Source organism: Pan paniscus, chromosome 16 (genome assembly GCF_029289425.2).
Source record: "Pan paniscus chromosome 16, NHGRI_mPanPan1-v2.0_pri, whole genome shotgun sequence".
Lineage (NCBI taxonomy): Eukaryota > Metazoa > Chordata > Mammalia > Primates > Hominidae > Pan > Pan paniscus.
The window spans coordinates 65407449-65433807 of record NC_073265.2 but is presented as its reverse complement, the minus strand read 5'-3'; the positions used below and the strand labels follow the sequence as shown (position 1 = coordinate 65433807).

Below are 26359 nucleotides of genomic sequence, written 5' to 3'. Positions count from 1 at the left end.
GAGAACCTGCCTTTTACTAGGTGTGTATAATTTTGGACAACTCAGCAAGCCTGCCTGAGTCTCTGCTTTCTCTTCTATAAAATAGGAATCATTTCTACCCTATAGAGTTGTTGTCATAGTTAAATGAGGTCGTGTGTATAAAGTACAGCATAGTTACTGGCGTAACATAGACCGTACATACAGCTGTGGTGACTAGTGCGTTGTCTTGAATTCTAATAAAACAGGAGCTAATCTTAGTACAGGGGTGTTATCTGATGGATGGGATATAATTTCAGCTTCAAACCAAGAGTATGGGTAAAATCTTCCCTTCATGTGAAACTCAGTTTAGCCAGAATCCCACCTGAGAATTTCATAATACAGGCAGAGAGCTGTTTGAGAAAAGAGCCACAGATAGTTGTGCTTTGAGTTTTGGGGCCTCTTCCAAAAAGAGAAGAGACTTAAACAGGATTTGGCAAACAAAGGAAATAGTTTGGCCTTTTAAATGAGCAGCAGGATGAAATATAGCAATATTAATGCACAGGAGGCTCCAATAATTAGAAAATATAGTTTGGTTAATCTACTTCCCAAAGACACATTCATTATTTGCTATGATAAATTCATTTAACTCCTAACCTGGCATTTGTTATGTATATGTATATTATGTTTTATCTATAACAGTTGCTGTTTAAGGTTATGGCTGTGTAGTCTATTGAGAAAAGAAGGTTGAGAAAGCATTTGCCATGCTGTATAACTCTTGTCCTGGTTGAGGCAGTCTTAGGGGTATTGTTTTTTTGAGCACATAACATTGGATCTCTGAATTCTAGATAGAACCACTTACATGATGTGTTTAAATTTTTATTTATTTAAAGAAATGTAAGTTTTCATGTTCCTTCCCTACCTCTATCTAGAAAGGAACACTTTTGGCAGAAAAGTTTAAAACCTGATTTTTTAAGAGAGGAAACAATATTGGCATGGTATTTCTGCTCTGAATGCTCCAGATTTAACCACCCTACTCATATTCGTATTTCATATAAACAAAAAGTAAACATTTAAATCTCTCCATTCTACTTTGTTTAAAGCAGATCTGAAGTTGCTGCAGGCAGAATACTGTTCCAATTCCAGAAAAACATGAATTTATGATTTTATATCATAAACTCACATAATTTCAAGTTGATCATATGTATTATATTTTTAATATGATCAACTTGATATGTCTTAGTACCTGCATCTGGGATATGTATCCTTGCACAAAGATTGTGTTAGAAATCTGTAAAGAAATCATCCCAACTTCCTAGGCAAGCACTGGCTAGGAAGCTGGGCAGAAATTCTAACTTTATGGTCAGTACTAAATGCAAAGAAGAAACTAACAGCTGTCAAAGAAAATTTTTCCCAGTACACTCCCCTGGAAGAATTGTATTAAGTTAGTAACAACTTTCTTGACTATAGATATATAGATAGTAATAGTTACCATTTTAAAGTGAAATTTTTGACAGTTGGCTGTCTCCTTTTCTGTTTAGAACTATAACATTAAAAATGCCTTCTAGTTTAGAGATTTGGTGATCATTTTAGAAATAATAGCATTATAGAAATATTTTGAGTACTTTATGTGCATCTTATTTTCATCATCACAACAATCCTATTAGCTGCAGGTATTTGTCTCCATTTTACACATAACAGCAGTTGAGCCTTTGAGAGATTGAATAACTTGCTCAAGAATGCAGATTGGTAAGTGGGAGAGTCAGGATCTGAACCCAGCTCTTATTTATTTAACTGTAATGATTGAATAATGTAGTGGTTTCTTTTACCTCTTCATTCTCAACTTTCTTGAGTTGAGATCTGAGCTTACTAATTTTCCATCATCCTTGTTTTCTAATATGCATTTGAGGTTATAAATCCTTCTAAGTATCGGCCAGGCATGGTGGCTCATGCCTGTAATCCCAGCACTTTGGGAGGCCGAGGTGGGTGGATCACCTGAGGTCAGGAATTCGAGACCAGCCTGGCCAACATGGCAAAACCCCATCTCTACTAAGAGTACAAAAATTAGCCAGGCGAGGTGGCACGTTCCTGTAATCCCAGCTACTCAGGAGGCTGAGGCACGAAAATCGCTTGAACCCAGGAGGCAGAGGTTGCAGCGAGCCAAGATCGTGCCACTGCACTCCAGCCTGGGCAGCAGAGTGAGACTCTGTCTCAAAATCAGTCAGTCTTTCTAAATACCACTCTAGCTGCATCCCACATGTTCTGATATACCCTTCCTTTTTTGGTGTTTTGTTCCATGTATTTTTAAATTTCCATTTTAATTTTTTTGACTCACATATTTCAGATACTTTTAAAATCTTTTTTAGAACTGTGAGTTTTTGAGGAAATATTTTTCAGGTCCATCTAGAGTTTTAAGAACTAAATATAAGTTACTGGAGAACAAAATTTGATAGAGAGTTGCTTTTTCAGAGTATAAACTGATCATGTTAAACCAGTAGTTTTCATCTGCTTTTGGTTTTCCTATAATGGGCCACACCACCTGAAATTTGATAGATTTTTGTCATCTATTTGTGACTCTCTATATTGGCTACTCTTGTTTAATGTTGCTGCCTCTAATGCTAATCTTCAGCTCTGCCACACTGCTGACTTTCCTTTTTGGTTCACGTTCCCATTGAGCATAATAGAACCTGTAAATGGTCTTGTTCTGAGCCAACAGAAGCAACACAGACACATAAGACAATGCCATTCTGTCTTTAGATCTGTTGTCAGACCATAGTCCACGGTTCCCTAGTGGAGTTTACAAGAAGGCTCTTTAGTTTGTTCTATGATTATTTTGGATTTGTGCTGCCCAGTATGATAACCTCTAAGCCACATGTGATTATTGGGTACTTGAAATATAGTTAGTCTGACCTGAGATTACATTATTAAAAATTAATTTTACCTGTTTATTTTTACTTTAATGTGGCCACTAGAAAATTTAACATTAAATATGTGGCTTACAAGATATATAAGTATAGATGTATCGAATAACTCTGTTTGGGGCTTAACAGTGATGAGCGAAAATGCAATGTAGCAGAGGACAGTTTTCCCCTTAGCTTCTACATGAAATTCTGGAAAAGCAGAGCTCAGATAATACATCTTAGAATTCCAGGTTTGGGCACGTGTTTTGGGTAAAGCAGGAGTGATGTTAGTATATACTTACTTTCTGAAGAAAGCAGCCAAAAACCTAATCATCCACCAGAGAACACTAGCCATGTTGAATCCACAGGTTGGTTAGATTTCTGTAAAAGTCTGAAGATTTCATTCCAATCATCCCTCTAATTCTCAGACATGCAGTTTTATCATTAAGCCAGGACCATTAAAACCTGCTTTAAAAGCTTGTTTTGTCTAAAGGACTTAAGGGAGCAGGAACAGATGGGGATAGATGGCAAAAGTGGGCCCCTGTTTGTCAGAAGGTAAAGATATTGTCCCCTAATCTGTTTTCTGCTCCTAATGGCTTTTCCACTTCTCAGTGGCAGGTAGGAAAGTGAGGGGCTGATGAGAGACTGTAGCTCTATCACACCTCTTTTCCATTTTCCTTTATTGGATTACAGATTTTTGTGACCTTGCCGTAACCTGTAATTGTTAGACTGTGAGCTTCTTGAGGACAGGGCACAGAGACTTAGTCATCTTTATATTACCTGTAAGGTACAGTAAGAATATCAACAACAGTAAAATCAGTTACCCAGTGCTTCTCAACTCTTTCCTATTATGGTACACTTAGACAGTTAGAATATTTGTACCACAGGGGATTCTGGCCACCCAGTACTTCAAGTCCACACAACTCTTTTGTACAAATTATAAAGTACTGGTGTCTCAAGTTACTTTACTGCCATCTGTTGGAAAGTTATTGTAATAAAAATGCAGGGCTATAGTGACTGTTAAGAGTGGTGCCCTCCTTCAGAGTTATTCAGTGTGCAGCCTGCTCAGCTGTACATGGTAGTCCTGAGGCTACCTCAGGAGCCCACCTGGCCACCTAGTGGGCTGAGAAAATCAATATTTGAATAAACCTCAACCCGTGAGTGACACATCAGTGTGTCTTGGGAAATCTGATACTATGCTAAGGACGAGCCTCAACAGTAACCTTATAAAGCAGGAGTTCTTATAATTCCAGTGTTTTGGATGAGCAGTCTGAGGCATAGAGAGGTTACATGAATGGCCCATGGTCATGCAGCTATCAGATGGCAGAGGTGGGATTTGAATGGAGGCAATGAGGCTACAGAGCCTAGGTTCTTAACCACAGTGATACGGTAAACCTGTTAAACCGCATCAGATGCAACAGTTTCTCAGTCCTGCTGCCCTTTCTATCTCAGCCCACTGTAACTAGTTTAGACCTCAGCCCCTGAGTTCTTTGAATGAGTCTATAGGTTTTGGCAAAGGAAGAGGTATTTGTGCTTTTTTCTGCCAGTACTTGTTTGTGTTAAGGTTAAGTGCTATCCCTTCTCTATATTTCAGAATAAGCTCTGGTCCTCTTCCCATCCTGTGGCTTTACTTCTCCGCACAGCCCCTATTCTTGGCATCACAGAGTGATCAACTCAGACTGCTATTAGCCACCTGGGGTTGATCCATTCTCTTCTAAATTCTCACTCTTCTAGATTCTAAAGCCACAAGGCCTATCTCTAGGACTATCCCTCCTTCTTTCTGTTTCTGTTGGTTCCTTTAATCCCCACCGTCCCCTGCCACGCCTTGTATAACCCTTAATTGCTGTACTCCCTGGCAACATCTCTCACTTTCTCTCCAAATGATCTTACTATCTGATTTAGAAGGAAAGTGCCTCAGGGAAGGGATTGTCTTGTTAGGTTGTGAAGCAGCATCTGAAGTGCCCCATAAATTAGCATCTGTAGAGAGTTTTGTGTATACTAATTATTATTTTTACTGAAATACAAAAATGCTTTCTGAACCATGAGGAATTAGACTAAGATATTAGTCTAATTGCCTGTACATGTTTTTTAAAAAGGAGAGAAAAAGCCTCTCTTTCTGAGAGAGCTATCAGAGCCTCAGAGCAGCCACCAAAATCCCTAGACTTGTTCTGGGTTATTGTTTCAGTGCTTTTATGTTTATTCAGAGGACCATGTTTGCAAGACAGTAAAATAAAGTCCTGTTGGTCATGTGGATCCATTTGGACCATTTATTGTGATCAGAAAGGTAGAAATGGCCCTGGAGCAACTGCCTTCAGTTTGTTTTGGCCCAGAATCTCTTATTTCCTTAGTGACACTTATGGTTAAAGTCAATGGAATTCATTTTTGGGGACACAGGGGGTTTTAAGTAATTTTCATTTATATTATGTTTATGTTTACTGCCAGAGTGAATCAACATTTTTATTAGCATTTTATAATGCACATGGAGCTTTTAAGACTTGAATTTGCTGTAGACATGTATGACAGAAAGACTCGTTTACAGGACTACTGGTCTTTTCCAATGCTTGCTTTGAGAATATACCTAAAAGAGTGGTGTCTAGCTAAATAGCTTTCTTTAAAAATCTTTATGTTAGAATTTGTTTGCCGGGTTTTTCTGAATATGAATGTTAGTATATTTTGATTAACAATTTAACAAATGTCCCTTTATGAATGAAATGCTAGTCAGAATAAACTGAGGTGACCTTAAAATTACCTATTGAAGGCTGGGCGCCGTGGCTCATGCCAGTAATCCCAGCACTTTGGGAGGCCGAGGTGGGCGGATCACAGGGTCAGGAGTTTGAGACCAGCCTGGCCAACATAGTGAAACCCCGTCTCTACTAAAAATACAAAAATTAGCTGGGTGGGGTGGCATACACCTGTAGTCCCAGCTGCTCGGGAGGCCGAGGCGGGAGAATCGCTTGAACCTGGGAGGTGGAGGTTGCAGTGAGCCAAGACTGTGCCATTGCACTCCAGCCTGGGTGACAGAGTGAGACTCCATCTCAAAAAAAAAAAAAAAAAAAAAAAAGCCTATTGAATTACTTCTAAATCTTAAATAGAAAGTAGTGGAAGAAGTTTACTACTTATGCAAGTGTCCATGTCTGAGAGACAGTATGATGTCAGGGCCTCCTTGCATTGTCTGACTATGTAGGGTCACAATTGACACACTGGATACATTGAAGGTAGAATCACAGAGCATGCAATTGCTTTTTATCCTCATCCATACTTTCTGCAGCATTCCTCCCCACCCTAAGACACAGTCTTATTACGCCAAATTGTTCTTGTCTTCAGGCTTTTGGTAACTATAGAACAAGTTGATTCAAAAAACAAGTTCATCTCATTTTTAGATGATTAACTCACTTTGGGGACTAGATTGTTTCCTTTTCCAGGTTACATGGTGCTGCTCTAGGAGCAGTTGGACACTTTATGCTTGTAAAGATCAGGGAGTACTGCAGGGGGCTAGACAGTTGTCAGATTCAGGCTGCCAAAGAGCTGAGGGATCACTTATTGTAATGGTTCTCCAGCTCTGGCTATACATCAGAGTATCCTGGGGAGCTTTCTTTACAAGCACCAGTGCTGGAGGTGTACCTCTTCTGTTTACAATTGGAAAAAGTGAGGCCCTGAGAGGTGAATTGACTTGTATGTGGCCATATACAATTAGGTGCTATGAAAAATCATAACATTAGGAGGTAATAACATTATTTTCAGATCCTAGTTGAAATGCTCTCGTATTTTGGATTGAGCAATTGTTAAATGAGATCATAAGCAGTGCAGAAAACAAGGTGGGACCACCTTGACACTGTCATTGGCTTTTGAAGTATCTGCCCTGTAATAAAAGTAAGTATAACAGAACCACCTTCAGTGCCTTCCACATGTTATTCATATTGAGGAGAGACTTTACTGTCAGTTGTGACAAAACCTTAGTGTCAGTCTGGTTACATGGTAGTTATACCTCCTACCCAGGCCAGGACTTGTTTGTTCAGTTTTTTTGTGGGAAAAGGTTTTCAATTGAAGCTTTAATTATACCTGGTAAACAGAATGAAGCAGGTAAGCTCTTCTAATTAAGCACTTATTAAAGTGCTTAAAGTTTTTCATAATGGAAGTGTGTTTTTATTTTCAAACAAAGGCACTGTAAAAATTTTAGATAAGGAGACAGAACAGTGTCAGTCATCATTCCCTTTGTAATTATTGAGGGCAGAGGGGCAGGAAGAGGTACAAGTATCATCAACATTTACCGAAAAACTATGGTATGGAGGCCTTTTTGTTAGGCTCTGGAAACACAAAGGTTCAGCCCATACCTTTGAGAAGTTTCTTATTTTTTATTCAGAGAGAATGTGTGTGTGTGTGTGTGTGTATGTGTATGTGTGTGTGTTTAAAATCTCTTGATAGTAATTTGTATTTCTGGTTTTTCTAAATACAAAGTTTAATAAACATATCCTAATTACCATTTTAACAAATATCCTTTTGTGATAAGGCGAACAACTAAGCCAAACAACTAAGTCAAAAATTATTTTAATATATTTGAGTATATGTGTTTATATGTTAATATACAATGTGTGTATGTTGTTAATTTTTAATGGGTATGTACAGCATGTATGGGTTGTGCAGTGATTTTCAAGTGAGTGCCACAGATGAAAAATGCTACCTCACAGGTAATTGTGAGATTGAGACACTTGATGTAAAATGCTTAACACTGTGTCTGGCACATAGTAAATGTTCAGTAATCCTCATTATCCACATATTTATTTTACCACCACTGCTATAGGAATTCATAGGAAAAAGAGAACTGTTGGTTAAGGAGATCAGAGAAAAAGGAAAGCATAATTTAAGCAATACATTTTGCCTCTATTTTATTTAACATATCTTTTGCCTAAGACTTAAATTGCTAATAGCAAACACTTTGGAAAGTATTATATAATATAAATACATATTAATAATGTGACCTCTTTTATTTCAGGAACTTTATATTGCTGTTGGAATATCTGGAGCCATCCAACATTTAGCTGGGATGAAAGACAGCAAGGTAATTGTACATCAGTGATGTTAAAAGAAAACGTTTCCACATTTTAGGATTTGGCTTACCTTGTATGTTTCCATGTAGTTACAATGCATGTAGTCAAGCCATTCACACTAACGTAGATCTGGGAACTGAAAGAAATAAAAGCTACCGTTCACTGCCTTAAAAATTATTGGTCACAGAGGCAGTGCTGTGTCATGGAAAGAGGCCTGAACCTGAGTTATAGCTCCACTGCTAACTTAATGCATGATGAGTGCTGTCTGCAAACTCAGTTTCTTTGTCTACTAAATGTGGGTATTGAATGATGATCACTAAGTTGCCCTTCAGCTATCACAATCTGTGGATAGAAAATATCAGACTTAAACAATTTGATGAGGTTCTGAACATGTAACTTATTTTTGAGGTTTTGATCCCTGATTCTCTCTCTGTCTGCTTCACTTTGGTCCTGTAACCCTCACAATCTCATATATCAGCAGGGCCCCACTTCTTGGGTTGTTATCAAAGTATAACCAACACATTTTGGGTTGGAGCATCAGGCCATCTTAATATCTCAGTATCTCAGTAATTATCAAAAGTGCAATAAGTATGGGGCCAGCCGCGGTGGCTCACGCATGTAATCCCAGCACTTTGGGAGGCCGAGGCCGGCGGATCATGAGGTCAGGAGATCGAGACCATTCTGGCTAACACGGTGAAACCCCGTCTCTACTAAAAATACAAAAAAAATTAGCCAGGCATGGTGGCGAGCGCCTGTAGTCCCAGCTACTCGAGAGGCTGAGGCAGGAGAATGGCGTGAACCGGAAGGCGGAGCTTGCAGTGAGCCGAGATTGCGTCACTGCACTCCAGCCTGAGTAACAGAGCGAGACTCTGTCTCAAAAAAAAAAAGTGCAATAAGTAGAGGAAGGAAACACTTGATTTTTATTTATTTATTTATTTTTTTGAGACAAGAGTCTCGCTCTATCACCCAGGCTGAAGTCTCAGCCTCCCAAACAGCTGGGAGTACAGGTGTGCACCACCACACCTGGCTAATTTTTGTGTGTTTAGTAGAGATGGGGTTTCACCATATTGGCCAGGCTGGTCTCGAACTCCTGACCTCAAGTGATCCGCCTGCCTCGGCCTCTCAAAGTGCTGGGATTACAGGCATAAGCTTTTATTTTTTATTGTAGAGATGGGGTCTCCCTGTGTTGCGCAGGCTGGTCTTGAACGCCTGGGCTGAAGTGATCCTCCCACTTCCACCTCCCAAAGTGCTGGGATTATAGGTATGAGTTACCATGCCTGGCCTGCATTTAAGAATATTTTTATAGCAAATAAGAGAAATGTTTGACAGCTTTTATAAGAGATATAAGTAATTTGCTTCTTTTATTAATCTATTTGCTATGTACATAAGGACTTAAAGCTGTTTAACGTCCCTTACTAACAGGCTGACAAGATAGTTTAGCTTTCATATTGTTAGAATATCCCAGAATAATTATTTTATTTTATTCTATTTTATTTTATTTTATTTTATTTATTTTTGAGATGGAGTCTCGCTCTGTCGCCCAGGCTGGAATGCAGTGGCGCAATCTCGGCTCACTGCAACCTCCGCCTCCTGGGTTCACGCCATTCTCCTGCCTCAGCCTCCCGAGTAGCTTGGACTACAGACGCCCGCCACCACGCCCGGCTAATTTTTTGTGTTTTTTAGTAGAGACGGGGTTTCACCGTGTTAGCCAGGATGGTCTTGATCTCCTGACCTTGTGATCTGCCCACCTCGGCCTCCCAAAGTGCTGGGATTACAGGCGTGAGCCACCGTGCCCGGCCTATTTATTTATTTTTATTTTTGTTGAGACAAGAGTCTCACTGCTGGAATGCAGTGGCGTGATCTCTGCTCACTGCAACCTCTGCCTCCCAGGTTCAAGTGAGTCTCCTGCCTCAGTCTCCCAAGTAGTTGGGATTACAGGCACACGCCACCATGCCTGGCTAATGTTTGTATTTTTAGTAGAGACAGGTTTTACCCTGTTGGCCAGGCTAGTCTCGAACTCCTGACCTCAGGTGATTCACCCGTCTTGGCCTCCCAAAGTGCTGGGATTACAGGTATGAGCCACTGTGCCTGTCCTCCAGAATAATAATTTTAAAATAATAAATGAAGGACAAAATAATTTGCACTACAAAGGCTGTGGATTTGGGTATAGATTTGTTACTTTTTCACCTAAAATCAAATTTTTTTTTGTAAGTCAAAAGAAGAACTTTTAAAAAATAATGATTTAAAACTCTTTAAAATACTGAGATGGGCTAGATGTGGGTAAGAGAGAATTTTATTACATTCCAACCTGGACATTTCTAATAAATTTACAGTATTGACACAGATGCCTCAAATCTTATTTGGTAGACATTTTAAGAATATTAATATATTGTAAGGGAAGTTAAAATAGAACTATCAGTCTGTGTGAAATGTTTTCTTGGTAAAAGTCAAACTCTTTGTTTTTATTTCACAGACAATTGTGGCTATTAATAAAGACCCAGAAGCTCCAATTTTCCAAGTGGCAGATTATGGAATAGTTGCAGATTTATTTAAGGTAAGCTGGCCTTGAGAGAAATTGCTATTATCTAGATTGTCATCCGAGAAACTCTCAGAAATGGTTAGGGATGAAGCTATTAAAAGAAAACATTGTGTGTTTGAGTGTCTGTGTTTGTATGTATACTGTTAATATATGTACACAATTTTGACCTACTTAAAGTTAAGTTGCTCTAAGAGTAGATATGTGTTGTTTATATAGAGCATTATAACTTTCCTTTTAAGAAAGAGTCCAAATTGTCTTTAAAATATCCACATGGCGGCCGGGCGTGGTGGCTCACACCTGTAATCCCAGCACTTTGGGAGGCGGAGGCGGGCGGATCATGAGGTCAGGAGATCGAGACCATCCTGGCTAACACAGTGAAACCCCGTCTCTACTAAAAAATACAAAAAATTAGCTGGGCGTGGTGGCAGGCGCCTGTAGTCCCAGCTACTTGGGAGGCTGAGGCAGGAGAATAGTGTGAACCCAGGAGGCGGAGCTTGCAGTGAGCAGAGATCGTGCCACTACACTCCAGCCTGGGTGACAGGGTGACAGACTCTGTCTCAAAAACAAAACAAAACAAAAAAAACCCACATGGTTTTTGGCATCTCATGTGCTAAGTTAATGCACAATGTGAAGTGATTCAAGTAATTTATAACCTGGAATCATATTTGGCAGGTACCCTAAAGAAATTAACATCAAACCCCCTTATTCAGGGATTTGCCAAGAATGCTAGAGCTTTTCAGGGGAGAGTAGGCACCCATATCCAGCTTATCTGTCTCAATAGGAATGCTCTGCTTGCTGTGTTTGTGGGTTAATGGCCTTCCTTAGCTGACGAGTGTAGGGAGAGCACTTATTTCTCACTCCTCACACTCTTCACTTTTGAGTGTTCCTTCTCTCTTGCCGTCACCTCCATATTTGACCTTCCCATGAGAAAAATTACTTTCATGATATTAATTAGTGAATTACAGGTGATGAGCACCTGATACTCATTTGGCTACATTTAAAGGTCATGACTCATGCATGGCCTGGTCTCTTCTTTTCCCTGGGTCTGCCTACACGTTTCTAGGTTATCTTATGCAGAAATCACTCATGCAGGAATTGACACTCTGAAAATAGCATCCAACCCTAGAAGTGGGTTTGCTGGGGTGAGGAACCCCTCATGTAGAACCACAGCGAGGGGCTATGGGCCTCAGTGGAGAGGCTTCAGCCTGAGAACAGAGCTACAGGTGGTTCCCTCAGCAAGAGGACTGGCCCATTTCTGTGACTTCACCAGCACTGCGTATGATCTAGAGGAACCTAGTGAGTGTGCTTGGAGAGTACATTTGTACTTTGAAGTATGTTCATGCTCAGTGAAGGATGGAAATAGGACCCTTGAGCCGATTACTCCGTGATGGCTCAGACTGCATGCAAAGACTAGGATGGGGCTCTTGCTCTGGCTCAGTGTTGGGCATACTTCCCCTCAGAAGGCCCCCGCCAAAGAGCTTAGATTTTGGCTTGGGAAAAACATTACCCCTCTTCAGTAACCCTGAAGCTCTGTATTTGGTATTTGGGGTTCAGGTAGGTCAGCTGCTCATGTTGCCTGGCCCAAGTGTGTAAGAACAAACAGTTAATGCCAGTCATTTTCCCACTACGATGTTCCAGTGGGAAGGGGGGCTGGTATGAAAAAGAGAATTTTTTTTTCTCTGTGTAATGATAACTTTGTTCACGTAGTAAGAATTCAGTTCTTACTATTGGTGTGAATAGGGGGTAAATATTATTTTTATTTAAAAGCAAAATTAAATACTTTCTGAACCTCATCCATGTTTGCAAGTAGATGTCTACTGTAGTTGCCTTTTTTCCTCAAGAGAATATTTTAATAAACTTGTAAGTAATTTTGTTACATTTTTCTGTCTGCCTGTGTACTATGTATTAAAACTCACATGGGGGCTTTCATGATAAAAAGATAAACTGTTAAGCAGTTGGAAATTTTCAGTGTTCTTCCAGTGGACACCTGCCTTGGGGCAGGAGCTTCTTTGTAGTCATTATTGATAGAATGGGGTCACACACATTGTGCTCCTGCATTAAGGGCAGCTCCAAGGTTTGGCATGAGAATATGCATGTGTGTGGACACGGAGGTTTCTCAGTGAGAAAGGGTCCTAAGACAGTGAAGTGGAACGAGGCCTTAAAAATCATCTAGTCAGCTGACTTCCAGTTTCAGGTTCTCAGGCTCCTTTTGGTATTTTAGGAAGCCCACATTGGACTAGAGAGAGACTTCAGACCAAGATATCATGTTTATGTGCTTTTAGCTAGAATTGTGTTAAGGCAATGACTATCTCCTACAGCTTAGAAGTTCTGAAGTACATGGCCAGGAGCGGTGGCTCACACCTGCAATCCCAGCACTTTGGGAGGCCGAGGCGGGTGGATCACCCGAGCTCAGGAGTTTGAGACCAGCCTGGGCAAGATGGTGAAACCCTGTCCCTACTAAAACTGTGAAAAATACATTAGCCGAGCATGGTGATGCATGCCTGTAATCCCAGCTACTCGAGAGGCTGGGGCACAAGAATCACTTGAGCCTGGGAGGCAGAGGTTACAGTGAGCCAAGATGGTGCCAGTGGACTCCAGCCTAGGCAACAGAGCAAGACTCTGTCTCAAAAAAAAAAAAAAAAAAAAGTTCTGAAGTACAGTTATATATGTATTTGATTAATACAAAAGTAGAGAAGTTAATCACTCCTTAAAAAATGCAGTTTGGGAGGCCAGGCACAATGGCTTATGCCTGTAATCCCAGTACTTTGGAAGGCCGAGGAAAGGCGGATCACTTGAGTCCAGGAGTAGGAGACCAGCCTGAGCAACATGGTGAAACCCCATCTCTACAAAAAATACAAAAATTAGCTGGGTCTGGTGACGTGTGCCTGTGGTCCCAGCTACTTGGGAGACTGAGGTAGGAGGGTCACGTGGGCCCAGGAGATTGAGACTTCAGTGAGCCATGATTACACCACTGCACTTCAGCCTGGGCAGCAGAGTAAGACCCTGTCTCAAAAAAAAAAAAATTCAGTTTGGGGGAAAAAAACTAAAGATTATAAAAATATTAAACATATGGCAGACTCCTCTTTGTTACTATGTGAGTAACACAAGCCAGGTGCATTCTTTTTAAGTTGCCTGTCCCAGAGAGATGTGATTTGGGACAATCCACAGGTTATGGGCACAACTAAGCCAGGGTCCTGCTTCTGTTCCCCTTCTCTCTCATTTCTCTGCCTCTCTGGCTCAGCAGGTACTACAGCTGGGTGGCTCACCACTACTATTGTACCTTGGATAAGGTGCAGTAAAAATCGCACCTTTGACAGACTCTAGGAACCTACAGAGTACGCATGAAGTCGTTTTCTCAGCTGAAATCAGAATGAGCTTATTGTAGGTGAATACTGTAGTAATTCTGACACAAGAGCACAGACAAAGTGGTTTGGTGAATATATTCCTTACTGGGGCGACCTCGTTTTTAAAAAATCAAATATTTACAGAAAATATTTTAAAAATCAAATATTTAATACTTTTGATTAAAAAATAAAAAATACAATATTTGTATAATTATATTTCTTAATGTTATATATTTATTTTATATTTTTAATATTTTTATTTTTTGTATTTTATGTATTGTAATTATATTTTAAAATTATAATTTTAAAATATATATTTATATAACATTAAGAAACATATAAGGTAATATATATAACATTAAGAAATACAATTAATTATACAAATTATGGGTGAGAATTAATTAGCATTACCTATTTTGGATTATGATCTAAAGAAAATAGAAGTCAAATAATAGCGTACAGAAAGAACTTTTTTAGCCTAATTTTTGTGTGAAAATTTTAAATTGCAAATTGTATCATGTATAACATGTATATACAGCTGTTAGACTAATAATTCCCTAGGTGATATTTTGCTCACCAAGTAGAACCGTATCTGGAGTAAAAATGAATATGCACAACATTTTATTCTCTTATATTAATTGTTTTGCTTGACCCTTCAACAATCATTAGTTATAAAGGACAAGTTTGTTTTTCCCTCAGAAATAATATGTTATAGTAATTAAGAGCTTTAATTCCAATTCTGCCTTGGCCACATACTAGTTAAATTATCTTGGCTAAGTTATTTAATCTCTGGACATCAGCTTGCTTGTAAGTAATGTAAATATTACACTACCTCTTTAAAGGTTGTAATGAAGATTAAATGAGATTATACTGTACCTAATACTAATAGAGTCTGTGACAAATATTAGCCTGCCTGTTCTGTCCAGGTACATAGTAGGTGCTCAATAAATGGTAAATATTATAATTGTAGTTACAGTGATAGGGCATAGGGCACCACCTGTTTTTTGTTTGTTTTAGTATAACAGCTTTACTGAGATATAATTCACGTACCATAAAACTCACCATTTAAAAATGTACAATTCAGTGGGTTTTAGTATTTTCACAGTTACACAATCACTATCACACATTTCATCATGCCAAAAAGAATTCCATACCTATCAGCATTCACTCCCTGTTTTACATTCTGCATCTCCAGCCCCCAGCCCCAGCTCCTGGCAACCACTAATCTACTTTCTGTTTCTATAAATTGGCCAGTCCTGGATGTTTCATATAAATTGAATTATGTAATATGTGATCTTTGTGATTGGCTTCTTTCAGTTAGCACAAGGTTTTCAAAGTTCATCCATGTTATAGCCTGTGTTAGTACTTTGTTTCTTTTTCTTGCCAAATAATATCCATTGTAGGGGTATGTAACATTTTGTTCATTCATTTATCATTTGGTGGACATGTTGGGTTTTTCCCCTTTTTGGCTATTATGAATGATGCTGCTATGAACATTCACATATGAGGTTTTGTGCAGACCTATGTTTTCATTTCTTTTGGATGGATGTCTAGGAATGGAATTGCTGGGTCACCTGGTAACTCTGAGTTTAACATTTTGAATAACCATCAGGTTGTTTTCAAAGTGGCTGCCCCCTTTTACATTCTCACCAAAAATTTGTGAGGGCTCCAGTTTTCCTATAATTAATTAATTAATGTATGTTATTGTCTGTCTTTTTAAATATAGCCCTTCTAATGAGTGTGAGGTGGTATCTCATTGTGGTTTTGATTTGTATTTCCCTGATGGCAAATGACATTTAGTATCTTTTCATCTGCTTATTGGCCATTTGTATATTTTGTTTGGAGAAAGTTTATTCAGATCCTTTGTAATTTTTAAATCACATTATCTTTTTGTTCTTGAGTTGTTAGTGTTCTTTATATATTATGGATATAAGTCCCTTATTGAATATTTGATTTGCAAATATTTTCTCCCATTGTGTGGGTTGTCTTTTCACTTTCTTAATGGTGTCCTTTAAAGCATGAAAGTTTTAAATTTTGTCAATGCCTACGAAAAAGGGGGAGAAAAAGTTTTAAAATAAAGTTTTAAATTTTGATGAAATCCAGCTTACCAATTTTTTCTTTGTTGCTTATGCTTGACGTCTCATATCTAAAAAACCATTGCCAGCCAGGCATGGTGACTCACACCTGTAATCCCAGCACTGGGAGGCCAAGGTGGGTGGATCACTCGATGTCACGAGTTCGAGACCAGCCTGGCCAACAAGGCGAAACCCCATCTCTACCAAAAAATACAAAAATTAGCTAGGCATGGTGGCACGCACCTATAGCCCCAGCTACTCGGGAGGCTGAGATGGAAGAATCATTTGAACTTGGGAGGAGGCAGAAGTTGCAGTGAGCCAAGATCATGCCACTGCACTCCAGCCTGGGCAAAAGAGAACCCATCTCAGAAAAAAAACAAAAAACAGAAACCCATTGCCTAATCCATAGTGTAGTGAACATTGGCCTACAGGTATCTGTTCAAGCCCCTGCTTTCAGTTCTTTTGGGTATATAACTAGGAGTAGAATTGCTGGGTCATATGATAATTCTGTGTTTAGCTTTTTGAAGAACCTTCAAACTGCTTTCCATAGAAGTTGCATGATTTTACGTTCCCACCAGCAGTACACAAGGGTTCCAGTTTTTCCGCATCCTCAGTAACACTTGTTATTTTCTGTTTTCTAATTCTAGTCATCCTAGTAGGTGTGAAGTGGTGTCTCATTGTGACTTTGATTTGCGTTTTCCTAATAACTAGTGATGTTAAGCACATAAGCATATGAAAAGATGTTCATTGGCCATTCGTATATCTCCTTTAGGGAAGTGTTTATCCACCTCTTTTGCCCATTTTCAGTTGGGCTGTTTCTCTTTTTGTTGACTTGTGTGAATTCTTTACATATTCTGGATACTAAACACTTATCAGAGATATGATTTCCAAACGTTTTCTCTCATTCTGTAGGTTAGCTTTTCACCTTCTTGAGAATATCCTTTGATGTGCAAGAGTTTTAGATTTTGATGAAGTCCAATTTATCTTTTTTTTTTATTTTGTTGCTTGTGCTTTTGGCATCATATCTAAGAATCCATTGCCAAATACTGGGTCATGAAGATTCACCCCTGTTTTCTTATAAGAGTTTTATGGTTTTAGCTCATATATTTAGGTTGTTGATCCATTTTGAGTTAATTTTTATGTATGGTGTGAGGTAGGAGTCCAACTTCATTCTTTGGCATGTGATAATCCAGTTGTCCCAGCACCATCTATCTGTTCAAAGAGACTATTCTGTTCCCATTGAATGAACTTGGCAAACTACTTATCTTTCTAAACCTTCTTTTGTTTCCTCTTCTCCCCTGTAGTCACTACAATCTCTTTACTATCTCTGGAACCTGCAGTTGTTTATCTCTGTCTGTGCCTCGTTTTTTGCCTAGAATCCTTTTCTTCTTTAGTTTGATGTTCTGAATTTTCCTAATCCACACTGATCTTCCTCAGAACTCCTGAATTTGGAGCTTTTAATGCTATTCTCTTCTCCTTCTCCTACATTCCAGTATAAGCTGAGGACACTTCTGATTGGGTGGTTCATAGGCCTCTGTCTATGCTTGCCAACTAGGAGGCAGAACTCCTCTGTCACTCCCACAGTGACAGAGAGCTTCTCTGTTTCCCTTAGTACTACCTGGAGGAAGTACTAAGTGAATGAGTGAAACATACTTGTACTGTGATTTATATCAGTAGGTTGTCTTTTTTTAAAAAAACTTAAGTGACTTGTATTGGGTCTTACTGAGTAGGGAGCTGCCTCTGCAATATCTAAAAGAGAACAGAAACAAGAATCCAGATCTTTCAGTGTGCTCAGGCCATCAGACACTCAATGAACCTGAGTTAGCATTTCCTTTTTCCTAAATAAGGCATCATGTGGTATGCTTTAAAGGTGTGCAGTTGGGCTGGGTGCAGTGGCTCACGCCTGTAATCCCAGCACTTTGGGAGCCTGAGGTGGGTGGATCACCTGAGGTCAGGAGGTTGAGACCAACCTGACCAACTTGGTGAAACCCCATCTCTACTAAAAATACAAAAAAAATTAGCCGGGTGTGGTGGTGAGTGCCTGTAATCACAGCTACTTGGGAGGCTGAGGCAGGAGAATTGCTTGAACCTGGGAGGCGGAGCTTGCAGTGAGCTGAGACTGCGCCATTGCACTCCAGCCTGGGCAACAAGAGCGAAACTCTGTCTCGGAAAAGAAAAAAAAAGTGTGTGGTTGATCTAATAAAAAAAGATAGATGATAGAGAAAATCCTCTCAGCCCTTTCATGGGGAGTGTGGTAAGGATATATTCGGTAAAATTTTAAAAAGTTATATATTCTAAACCAAATTAGTGTTTCACTTCGTGGTAAAAGTAGTTGGGTTTTATCTTATTTTTCATGAAATATACAGGTCCCATGTGAAACTCAGCATGTCATCTGTGTGACTGGCATGAGCTCATGGTCTCTCCACTGAGGAAAGCTGGGAGAAGTGGTGCCAGCACTTAATGCCACCCCTGAGCAAATGCCTGCTGGCTCCATGGTAAACATGGGCCTTTTAATAGGCTGGAGACAGTGACATTCGGAAGAAACAACATGTCGACAATTTCCTTAATAAATTTTGTACGAACACATTATTTCCACCTAATGGAAATGTAGCTCTCTTAAATAATTGAGAGGCTGTATTCATCAGTGGCGAGTTCAGCTGGAATCTTTATGAGCTAAGGCAGCCAAAAGCCCCTTGGAAGACTGGGTAATTGATATTTTGCACAAGTGGCTGGACCAGTTTTCAGAGTATCTGTGTGACATTCCCTGCAGCCCCCTCGGACAGCTCTCCTCTGTCCAAGCAGTCACAAAGCAGCTCTACACTGGAGGCTCCAGTTGCAGCCACTGCACTGCCATGACTAAGGGTTAGTAATTAATCCTTTTTGAAATGGGAGCCAACTCAGGCCATTTCCCCTTGCTGTGGTTTCTTACTGTGTCTGCTGACCGGCCACTGCATTAGCACACAAGGTCTTGACTTTAATAAAGAGTGATGATATTGAATGTTCAGCATGTAGCACATTTCTGTGTGCCAGATGATAGTAGCATGCTGCTGAAAAAGCAACCAATATGTTTGTGAAATGAACAATGAATGAATGAACGAACAGTGAGAGAACAAGTATAAAGGAGGTTGGCAGGAGTCATAATTGCAGTAAGCTAGAGACTTTGGTGTGGACTTGGAAGGAAAGTCAGGAATGCAGTTAAGGGTGGGAAGAATGCCAAGCAAAACATGAAGGTAAATACACAGTACTCGTCACCCAGACAAGAAAAATTGGGCTTCCTGTTTCTAGGGTGCCTTCTTGAAATTTGTGGTTGGGTCACAAAGCCAAAAGGTAGCAGTGTGTGCAGTGGTTCACGCCTGTAATCTCAACACTTTGGGAGGCTGAGGCAGGCAGATCACTTGAGCCCAGGAGTTCGAGACTAGCCTGGGCAACATGACGATACCCCATCTCTACAAAAATTAGACAGGTTGGTGGCTACTTGGGAGGCTGAGGTGGGAGGAGTGATTGACCCCAGGAGGTAGATGCTGCAGTGAGCCATAATTGTACCACTGCACTGCAGCCTGGGTGACAGAGTGAGAGCCTGTCTCAAAAAAAAAAAAAAAAAAGGCAAAAGGCACCTAGGCAATGAGTGGGCTGTAAGCCCTGTCAGCCCTGGGTCCTGGGTAGTCTCCCTGGGTGGGAAGAGAGACTACCGGAGGACAGGGGGTTCCTGGTGGAGAGGAGGGGGCCCTCGTGCCTCAACAGTGATTTGTGTTGTTTCTTTTGGCCTCCCTGTAATGCTTACGGAGCTGTGACCATATCACAGTGAAGGCTCTAGTTGCTTAATTACTTTTTGTTTTTATTTGCAGGTAGTTCCTGAAATGACTGAGATATTGAAGAAAAAATGAATCAGGATCATGCCTTAAAAAGAAAACTTATGTTAAAGTATTCCACTGAAATCACAGATATTTGTGGGTATTATAACAATCATTGGAAAGCATGGAGAGCTACATTTCATAATTTGAGGGAAATTTTCTAACAGATGCCAGAATGCTTGTTTATGGGATTACTATGTTTCCTTTTAATTATTTGTGCTTCCAAACAATTATTGTTTGAAATTTTTAAATTCTGTACTAAAATCTATAATAAAGCTTTTCCACAGCTTTAAAACTATCAGAAATATGCCTAGCCTCTAGAGAAAATTGAAGAAAAGGAGTAAAAATTTTGTTTATTTATTTATTTTTTTGCCTTTCTTGTTCATGGAGAGCTCTGTGTTTTAGGAAGATTGTAAACATGATTGTCTCCACCAGCCTAATCAACCTAACTAATCTCACTGTTGAAGGGCAAACTTCATAGGAGAAGGTAACTGAATTGGCAAGTGCAGAGTTAAAAAAGCACGGCTATAAAGCATGAATATTATCTTAAACATACTCCAGTCTTCAGAAGACCATAGCTAATGTGACAGAAGCAGACCTGACTTAAACCTGACCCAGCTCCATGTATTTAGTTGGCTTAAGGTAAATTTCATTTTCCGTTTAATTTTAAGGTTTTGTCAGTTTATAGGACTTTTGTCTGTAAAGGAGGGAGAGTGGAGGAGGGGCTGCTTTGAGACAGCATGGCCTCTGATGCAAGCAGATAGTTTGATGTTATTATAAACGTTCAAAATCCTGTGCAGAGAATGCTCTAGCCTTTATTTTGCCTTCTGTTGGCTTCTTTTGGGCTCTCTTAGGAAGCACCCAGGCCTGTGTAGTCACCTCTGGCACTCTCATTCTGCTGCCCAGGGCACAGCTGAGGTCCAAGAGTGTCACCAGGGCTGCAGCTGGTGTGGATGCAGGCCCAAGAGCAGAGGCTGGTGAGGCTTTGAACAGGCCTGCAGGAAGGCGTGGGTAGGTAGGTGAGTAGAACCAAGAGGGCTGCCCTCCTGAATCAGATCTGCAGAAGTAGGAGTAGTGACCTGGATCAAGCAGACAGTAGGGAAGAGAAGGGAAGTGATAAGTGATGGAGGTGGCTAGAGTGCCTTTGTGTGACCAGCCTGGGGCCCTTCCCCAGCTGACTAGTGAACCCTTTCTGATTTGTGTCACAATCAGTTGCTATAAAACACTTTTAAAAGTTGTATCTTTGGCATTTCAGTCTTCTTTTAATGAGATGAGAGGAGAGCAGTAGAATGATGCCTCTTTGCAAGTAATGTCTGTTAGAATAGAAGAATCCTAGAATGTCTGAGCCCGGTGATTATCTGGTCAGACCCCTTGTTGTATAGATGGGCATACTGAAGCACAGAGAAGTGAAGAAGGTAAAGTGACTTGGCCAAGGCCACATGGCTTGAATCACCTTTGGGAGAGCAATTCCTATGTCTTGTTTTTATCTGTGAGGTTCTTCCTAAGAGGGCTAACCTTGCTCAAGATTTTTTCCATTTACCCCTCATCCCTGTTGGATGCTATAACTGGGGGGCAGGAGAGATGGCAAAGGTGATGGCCACAGAGGCACCCCCAGTAGAAGGTGTGCTGGCTCAGGGAGGGACATCCCAGGCGGTGCCTCGGCTCAGAGTTGAACTGGTTGGTGTTTCTCCCTTTGCTCCCTCCTGTCATGGCTGCCCTGCCTCAGCCCCAAGCAGCTGTTCACTGGACTAGTATTTACAGCTCATCATCATCATAGCATTAAGTATAATGCTTACTATATACCAGGCACTGTTCTAGCACTTTATACATATTAAACCCCTTCAGTTCTCACAGCACCCTGTAAGTTAGATGCTATTATTATCCCTCTTTTACAGATGGGGAAGCTGAGGCTCAAAGAGGTCATATAACTTGCCTTAATTCGGACAGCTTATAAATGAGAGTCAGGATTTGAAACCAGGCAGACTGGCTTCAGAGTGGTAACTTCACTAAGGACGTGATTCTCCCTCACCTCAGCTCAAGGGACAGTGCGACTGCACAGCAGCCTCAGGTAAAGAGCACTAAGTACTTCATGCTGGGTGGGAGGGGCACATTTAGGACCCTGGTTGAGAAGGAGGGATGGGTGTTCTGGAATAGTCCCTCCAGTGGGATTTTATTCAACTCAAAAAGTCCCTCTGAGTGCTCACTTAGAGCTTATCGTAAAAAGGCAGCCATGTGAGGTGGAGGCAAGTTGTTAAAACTATTATATATGCAAGAGGCACACATATATAATGTGCCCTTTTAATCTGTTTTTTTGGAAACCGAACAGTTCCTGTTGACTCTGCGCCTGTGTCCAGCCTTAGCACCCAGAGCAATAGCTCTGGAAACAGTATGGGGGAAAGGTGTTAGGGGTAGCTTTCTTTAATTCTTGCATATAGGTTTCCTGCCTTTTTCCCTAGTTTCTTTGAGGTCTTTGGTTAACCTCACACAGCCTCTGAGAATTTGGTGGCCTGGTTATTTTGGCAGAACACAGAGTCCCTGGGAGGACAGAAGTAGGCATGTTAGAAAGGCAGCCCTCTGAGGGCAGAGCCAAACAGGTCCATGAGCTGAAGCTGATGGCCTCTTCACTTGCAGAAGGCCTCTTTACTTGCAGAAGGCCTCTTTACTTGCAGAAGGCCTGAGGCCTAGTAATGGCCCTGGGCCTAGCTTCTTAGTAGTTGAGAGCGGACAGCATCAGCTTTCCCCCAGGTCCCACTCGCTCTCAGCAATTCTGTGGGGACATGTTCCCTGCTGGTTTCTCTGGCTCACCAGCTGTGCTGTTTGGGATTCTGAAGAAAATACCTAGAAAAGTGTGTGGTCCAGCCATTGCCCCGAAGTAGCTTGTGGTCTTGACAGGGAGGACGGTATCCTTCCAGACTCTGAGAGTACAGGCTGTTGGAGCCACAGCCCCCACCCTGAAGGATTTTACAGCTACCAGGAAAGATGAGATGAGACATCAGTAAAAGCAGAAAGCAGGTCTCAGGATGGACAGCATATACAGAGAAGGCTCATCAGGAGGCTGGCATGGCCATTCCTCGCAGGCAGGGGCTGTTCAATTGGTGTATGGGAGCAGAAGTGGAAAATGATATCAGAGCTCAGGTGCATGAGGCAGTGAGGGGCAGAAACACTGGGGTCAGGGAGAGGGGTGAGGGTGGTAGGTAGTTGAGGCCAGATTGGAGAGGACATTGACTCACAGGCTGAGGAGGCCTTTTTCCTTAGAGATCAATGGTTCTCAAACTTTGCCCTCAAGGAACACTGTCATTTCCACTGGACCAGTGATGGTACTGTGAAAGTTATACCATACAGGACTTTTCCTGATTTGCAGGAAAAATTTATCAACAGCAGTTTCCCAGTCTTAAGTCTTCTTGCATACTTCTTTCTAAACCTTTGGTAGCTGCTACCCCTTGTCTTCTTAAGAATGTGAGCAGATTCCAAGGTGACTGGACAGTAGCAAGTGGATCTGAACAAAGAGCAGCAGCCACTGACCCACCACAGCTTTTGTTTTTGTCTTGGGATGACATATCAGGGATTTTGTTGAATATTTAAAATACTTTCTGCTAGTTGGTAATTGTTCCTTTTTTGTTAGAATTAGATATGTCAGTATATTAAGAATGTCCCATAAAAACTGTATGAGTTACTACTGTGCCACCTGAACAAGTCTTAAGAAACACCACTGGCAACAGGGAGCCATTTATAGTTTTTGAGGAAGGCCTATAACTTGGTGGTGTATGCAGGACAGAGGGAGGGAAGAGAAGATGGAAGCCATTAGGGGCTGAATCCTCTGGCTCCAGATGGATTTGGCTGGGGATGGGCTCCTGGAGATTGTGAAAATGGGTCCAGTGCTGTGGGCAAGGCTGGCAGAGGGCAGGGCTCTTCCTCCCAGGATAGCAGTGGGAGCCCTGCTGCCTCCAGAGCCTGAGCATGTCTGCTGGGCTGGAGGGCTGGAAACCCCAGCCCTAGGTGCACTTTCTGCTCTCTTTCTGAAAGGGAGGGTCAGCCTGATTGCATTTCACGCTGCCTTTCACTAAGGGTTTTTGTTTGAGTTTACATAAAAGTGGGCTGAAGAGGCTGGGAAACCCAGAGAACACCATTGAATGTAACAGATGGATTTGGTTAGCTGTTGCTGAGCTAAAGGAGGCTTGACTGATAACCTTGTGAAAAGTCCATGTAGGATGATACACTGCCATAATTTCTTACAGCTCTGGTGTTTTTAAAAAATCTTTGTGGGGAGCAAATGAAGGAAGAGTTGCTTTTAATCCTTGGCTTATAAAGCACTTTCATGTATGTCACCCCATCAGTGGGGGAAAGAGTAGAAAACATGCAAGAAATCAGACTCTCAGGAGAGGAGGCAGTTTGCCCCAGGTCACAACACATGTGATAGAACTGGAACACAAACAGAACTTTGGACAAATACTACTTATTAAGAACTCCCTGTGTGTTGGGTACATTATATACCCTTCTAATACAGCCTCCTCTAAAGTGTATATCATTACGCCTACCTTCTGGATGAAGAAATGAGCATAGAGATGACCAGAGGCAGTTGGTGAGATGTGGGACCTGAACTGGACTCCAGGTCTGGAAAACTTGGCCTGTCCACTAGACTGTGGTCCTCCCATTCTCTCCAGGACTATATCCTCTGGTTTGCATTGCTTCAAAACAGCAGGCTTGTCATTAGAAGCAAGGAACACTGATGGAATTAGGGATTTTCTGTGAAGTAAGCTGGCATTTACTTCCTGTGGCATTGGGACTGGTGAGAGGGAGGCCCTGGGGTGGCTTTATCTGCGTGGCCTTTGCCTTCTTCATCTCCTGCAACTAACTGGGCATGTGGTTAAAGACAGGTGAGTGCTTTCTTTTTGTGTGCTCACCTCCAGCTGTGTTTCCTTCCCAGCGTGGGCTGCATAGGGGACATTTGGGTCTGGGACCTGGGGACCACTGGGTGGACTGGTCAACAGGAGCCTTGGGTTCTCATCCTGTTCCTGTTACTGCCCCAGAGGCACCCTGGTCACCTTCCCTCCTTTCAGGTTTCATTTTAATCATCTGTAAAATGGCAATGTGAACTAGGTGATCTTTCTAGATAACAAGCTTTAACCTATGAGTGTATTGGTGGGTGTCATACGAGGTGAGTAGATGGAGACAGTGAATACTGTTTTTGAGGGCTTCTTATGCCCAAGATGCTGTGCTGAGCCCTTTACATACGTTATCTCATTTACGTCTCATAACCTCACAAGGTGTAGGTTTGACCTGGGGCAAACTGCCTCTTCTCCTGAGATTCTGATTTCTTGAATGTTTCCTACTCTTTCCGCCACTGATGGGGTGACATACATGAAAGTGCTTTATAAGCCAAGGATTATCAGCAACCCTTCTTCAGATGAGAAAACTAAAGCCTACAGAGCTTAAAACACTTGCCCAAGGACGCATGGCTAGTAAATGGTGACCACAGGCCAGTCTGCTCCCAACCACATGCCATATCCCAAGTGCCTCAGTGGGAGTGCAGAGGATGGACCTAAGCTAGCCTGACTGGGGTGGGCTGCAGTGCAGGGCAGCAAGATATGAAGGCCTCACCAAGTTCAGAAGGGGCAGCAAAATCAACCAGATGAAGAAGTGCATTCCAGGCAGAAGGCCAGCATGGACAAAGAACAGGAGTACCCAGGAACATGACACACTGAGCTGCTTTCTCTGGAAAATGCAAGGTCTAGACTCCGATGCATGAGTCCCCTTCTAGCCGGACACTCCTCCATTCTGAACCACTCTTTGCTCAGGGAAGCAGGGGTCTTTGTACTGCAATCTGGATCCAGTCTGCTCATTGGCCTTTTGTGGTATTTAGCACGGTGCAGGTCCCAGAACCCCCTATCCCTTCTTTAATCAGTGGAGGCGGAGGTGAGCGTACCTAGTTATGAGGCCTAATTGATGTTGGGGAGGTTCCTAGAGTGCTCGGTGAAGGGTGACCCATAAATCTCAGACACTGAAGAATTCTGCCACATCCATCACAGTGTTTAATGTCCTGATTGATCTCCAGGGTAGTCAATTTCATTTGCTTGTTTCAGGATGAAGAGGCAGCCTGCTTCCCTATGTTGCAGCCTGGGGCTCTGCATAAAATTATGCCAGCCCTGTCTCCTGGTAGCTTGCAATAAATTTTAGCAGCAAATGTTTCATCATTTTCCTTGGATAATTAACTATTCACCAGGAGATAATACCAAACTTGTCAGCAGTGGAGTCAAAGATATTCAGAATAGTGATGAATTCCTCACTTAGTTAATGTGAGGGAAATACAAGTTTTTGGCAAGTACTCCAGTAGTACTCCAATAGTACTGACCAAAGGGAGAGGAAGGAAGATAAGGTGCCTCCTGTCTGGGGGATAACAGTGCTCTCTTACCTCACTCAGAGTGAATACAGGCATGGAACAAATGAGTATGTGCGAGCAGGGATGCACTCAGGAGAGGAGCAGGCAGTGGCTGGACTGGCTGTTATGACTAGGGGCGGGGCTCACTGCCACCCTCCCACACCAGACTATCAGCAGCTGCAAGAGCGTCTCCTGGGCAGCTGACCCCAAAAGTGCTGAGCGTGTGCTGGCAGTAAAACACCCCAGGCTTCTCATTAATAAGGATGCTTTCTGT

The 26359-nt window shown here is 41.5% G+C and overlaps 1 protein-coding gene across 2 annotated transcripts in view; it reads left to right on the top strand.

Annotated features, from left to right (window-relative positions):
• The window catches only part of ETFA (electron transfer flavoprotein subunit alpha), a 98697-nt gene extending 78690 nt beyond the window's left edge, over positions 1–20007 (top strand). For both annotated transcript variants that reach the window (XM_008972393.4, XM_034939192.3), the window contains 3 exons: positions 7846–7911; positions 10374–10454; positions 19704–20007. In XM_008972393.4, coding sequence (XP_008970641.1) covers positions 7846–7911; positions 10374–10454; positions 19704–19742 — 186 coding nt within the window. In that variant the 3' untranslated portion in view covers positions 19743–20007. The remainder of the gene's footprint in view (positions 1–7845; positions 7912–10373; positions 10455–19703) is intronic.
• The last annotated feature ends 6352 nt before the right edge of the window (positions 20008–26359 follow it).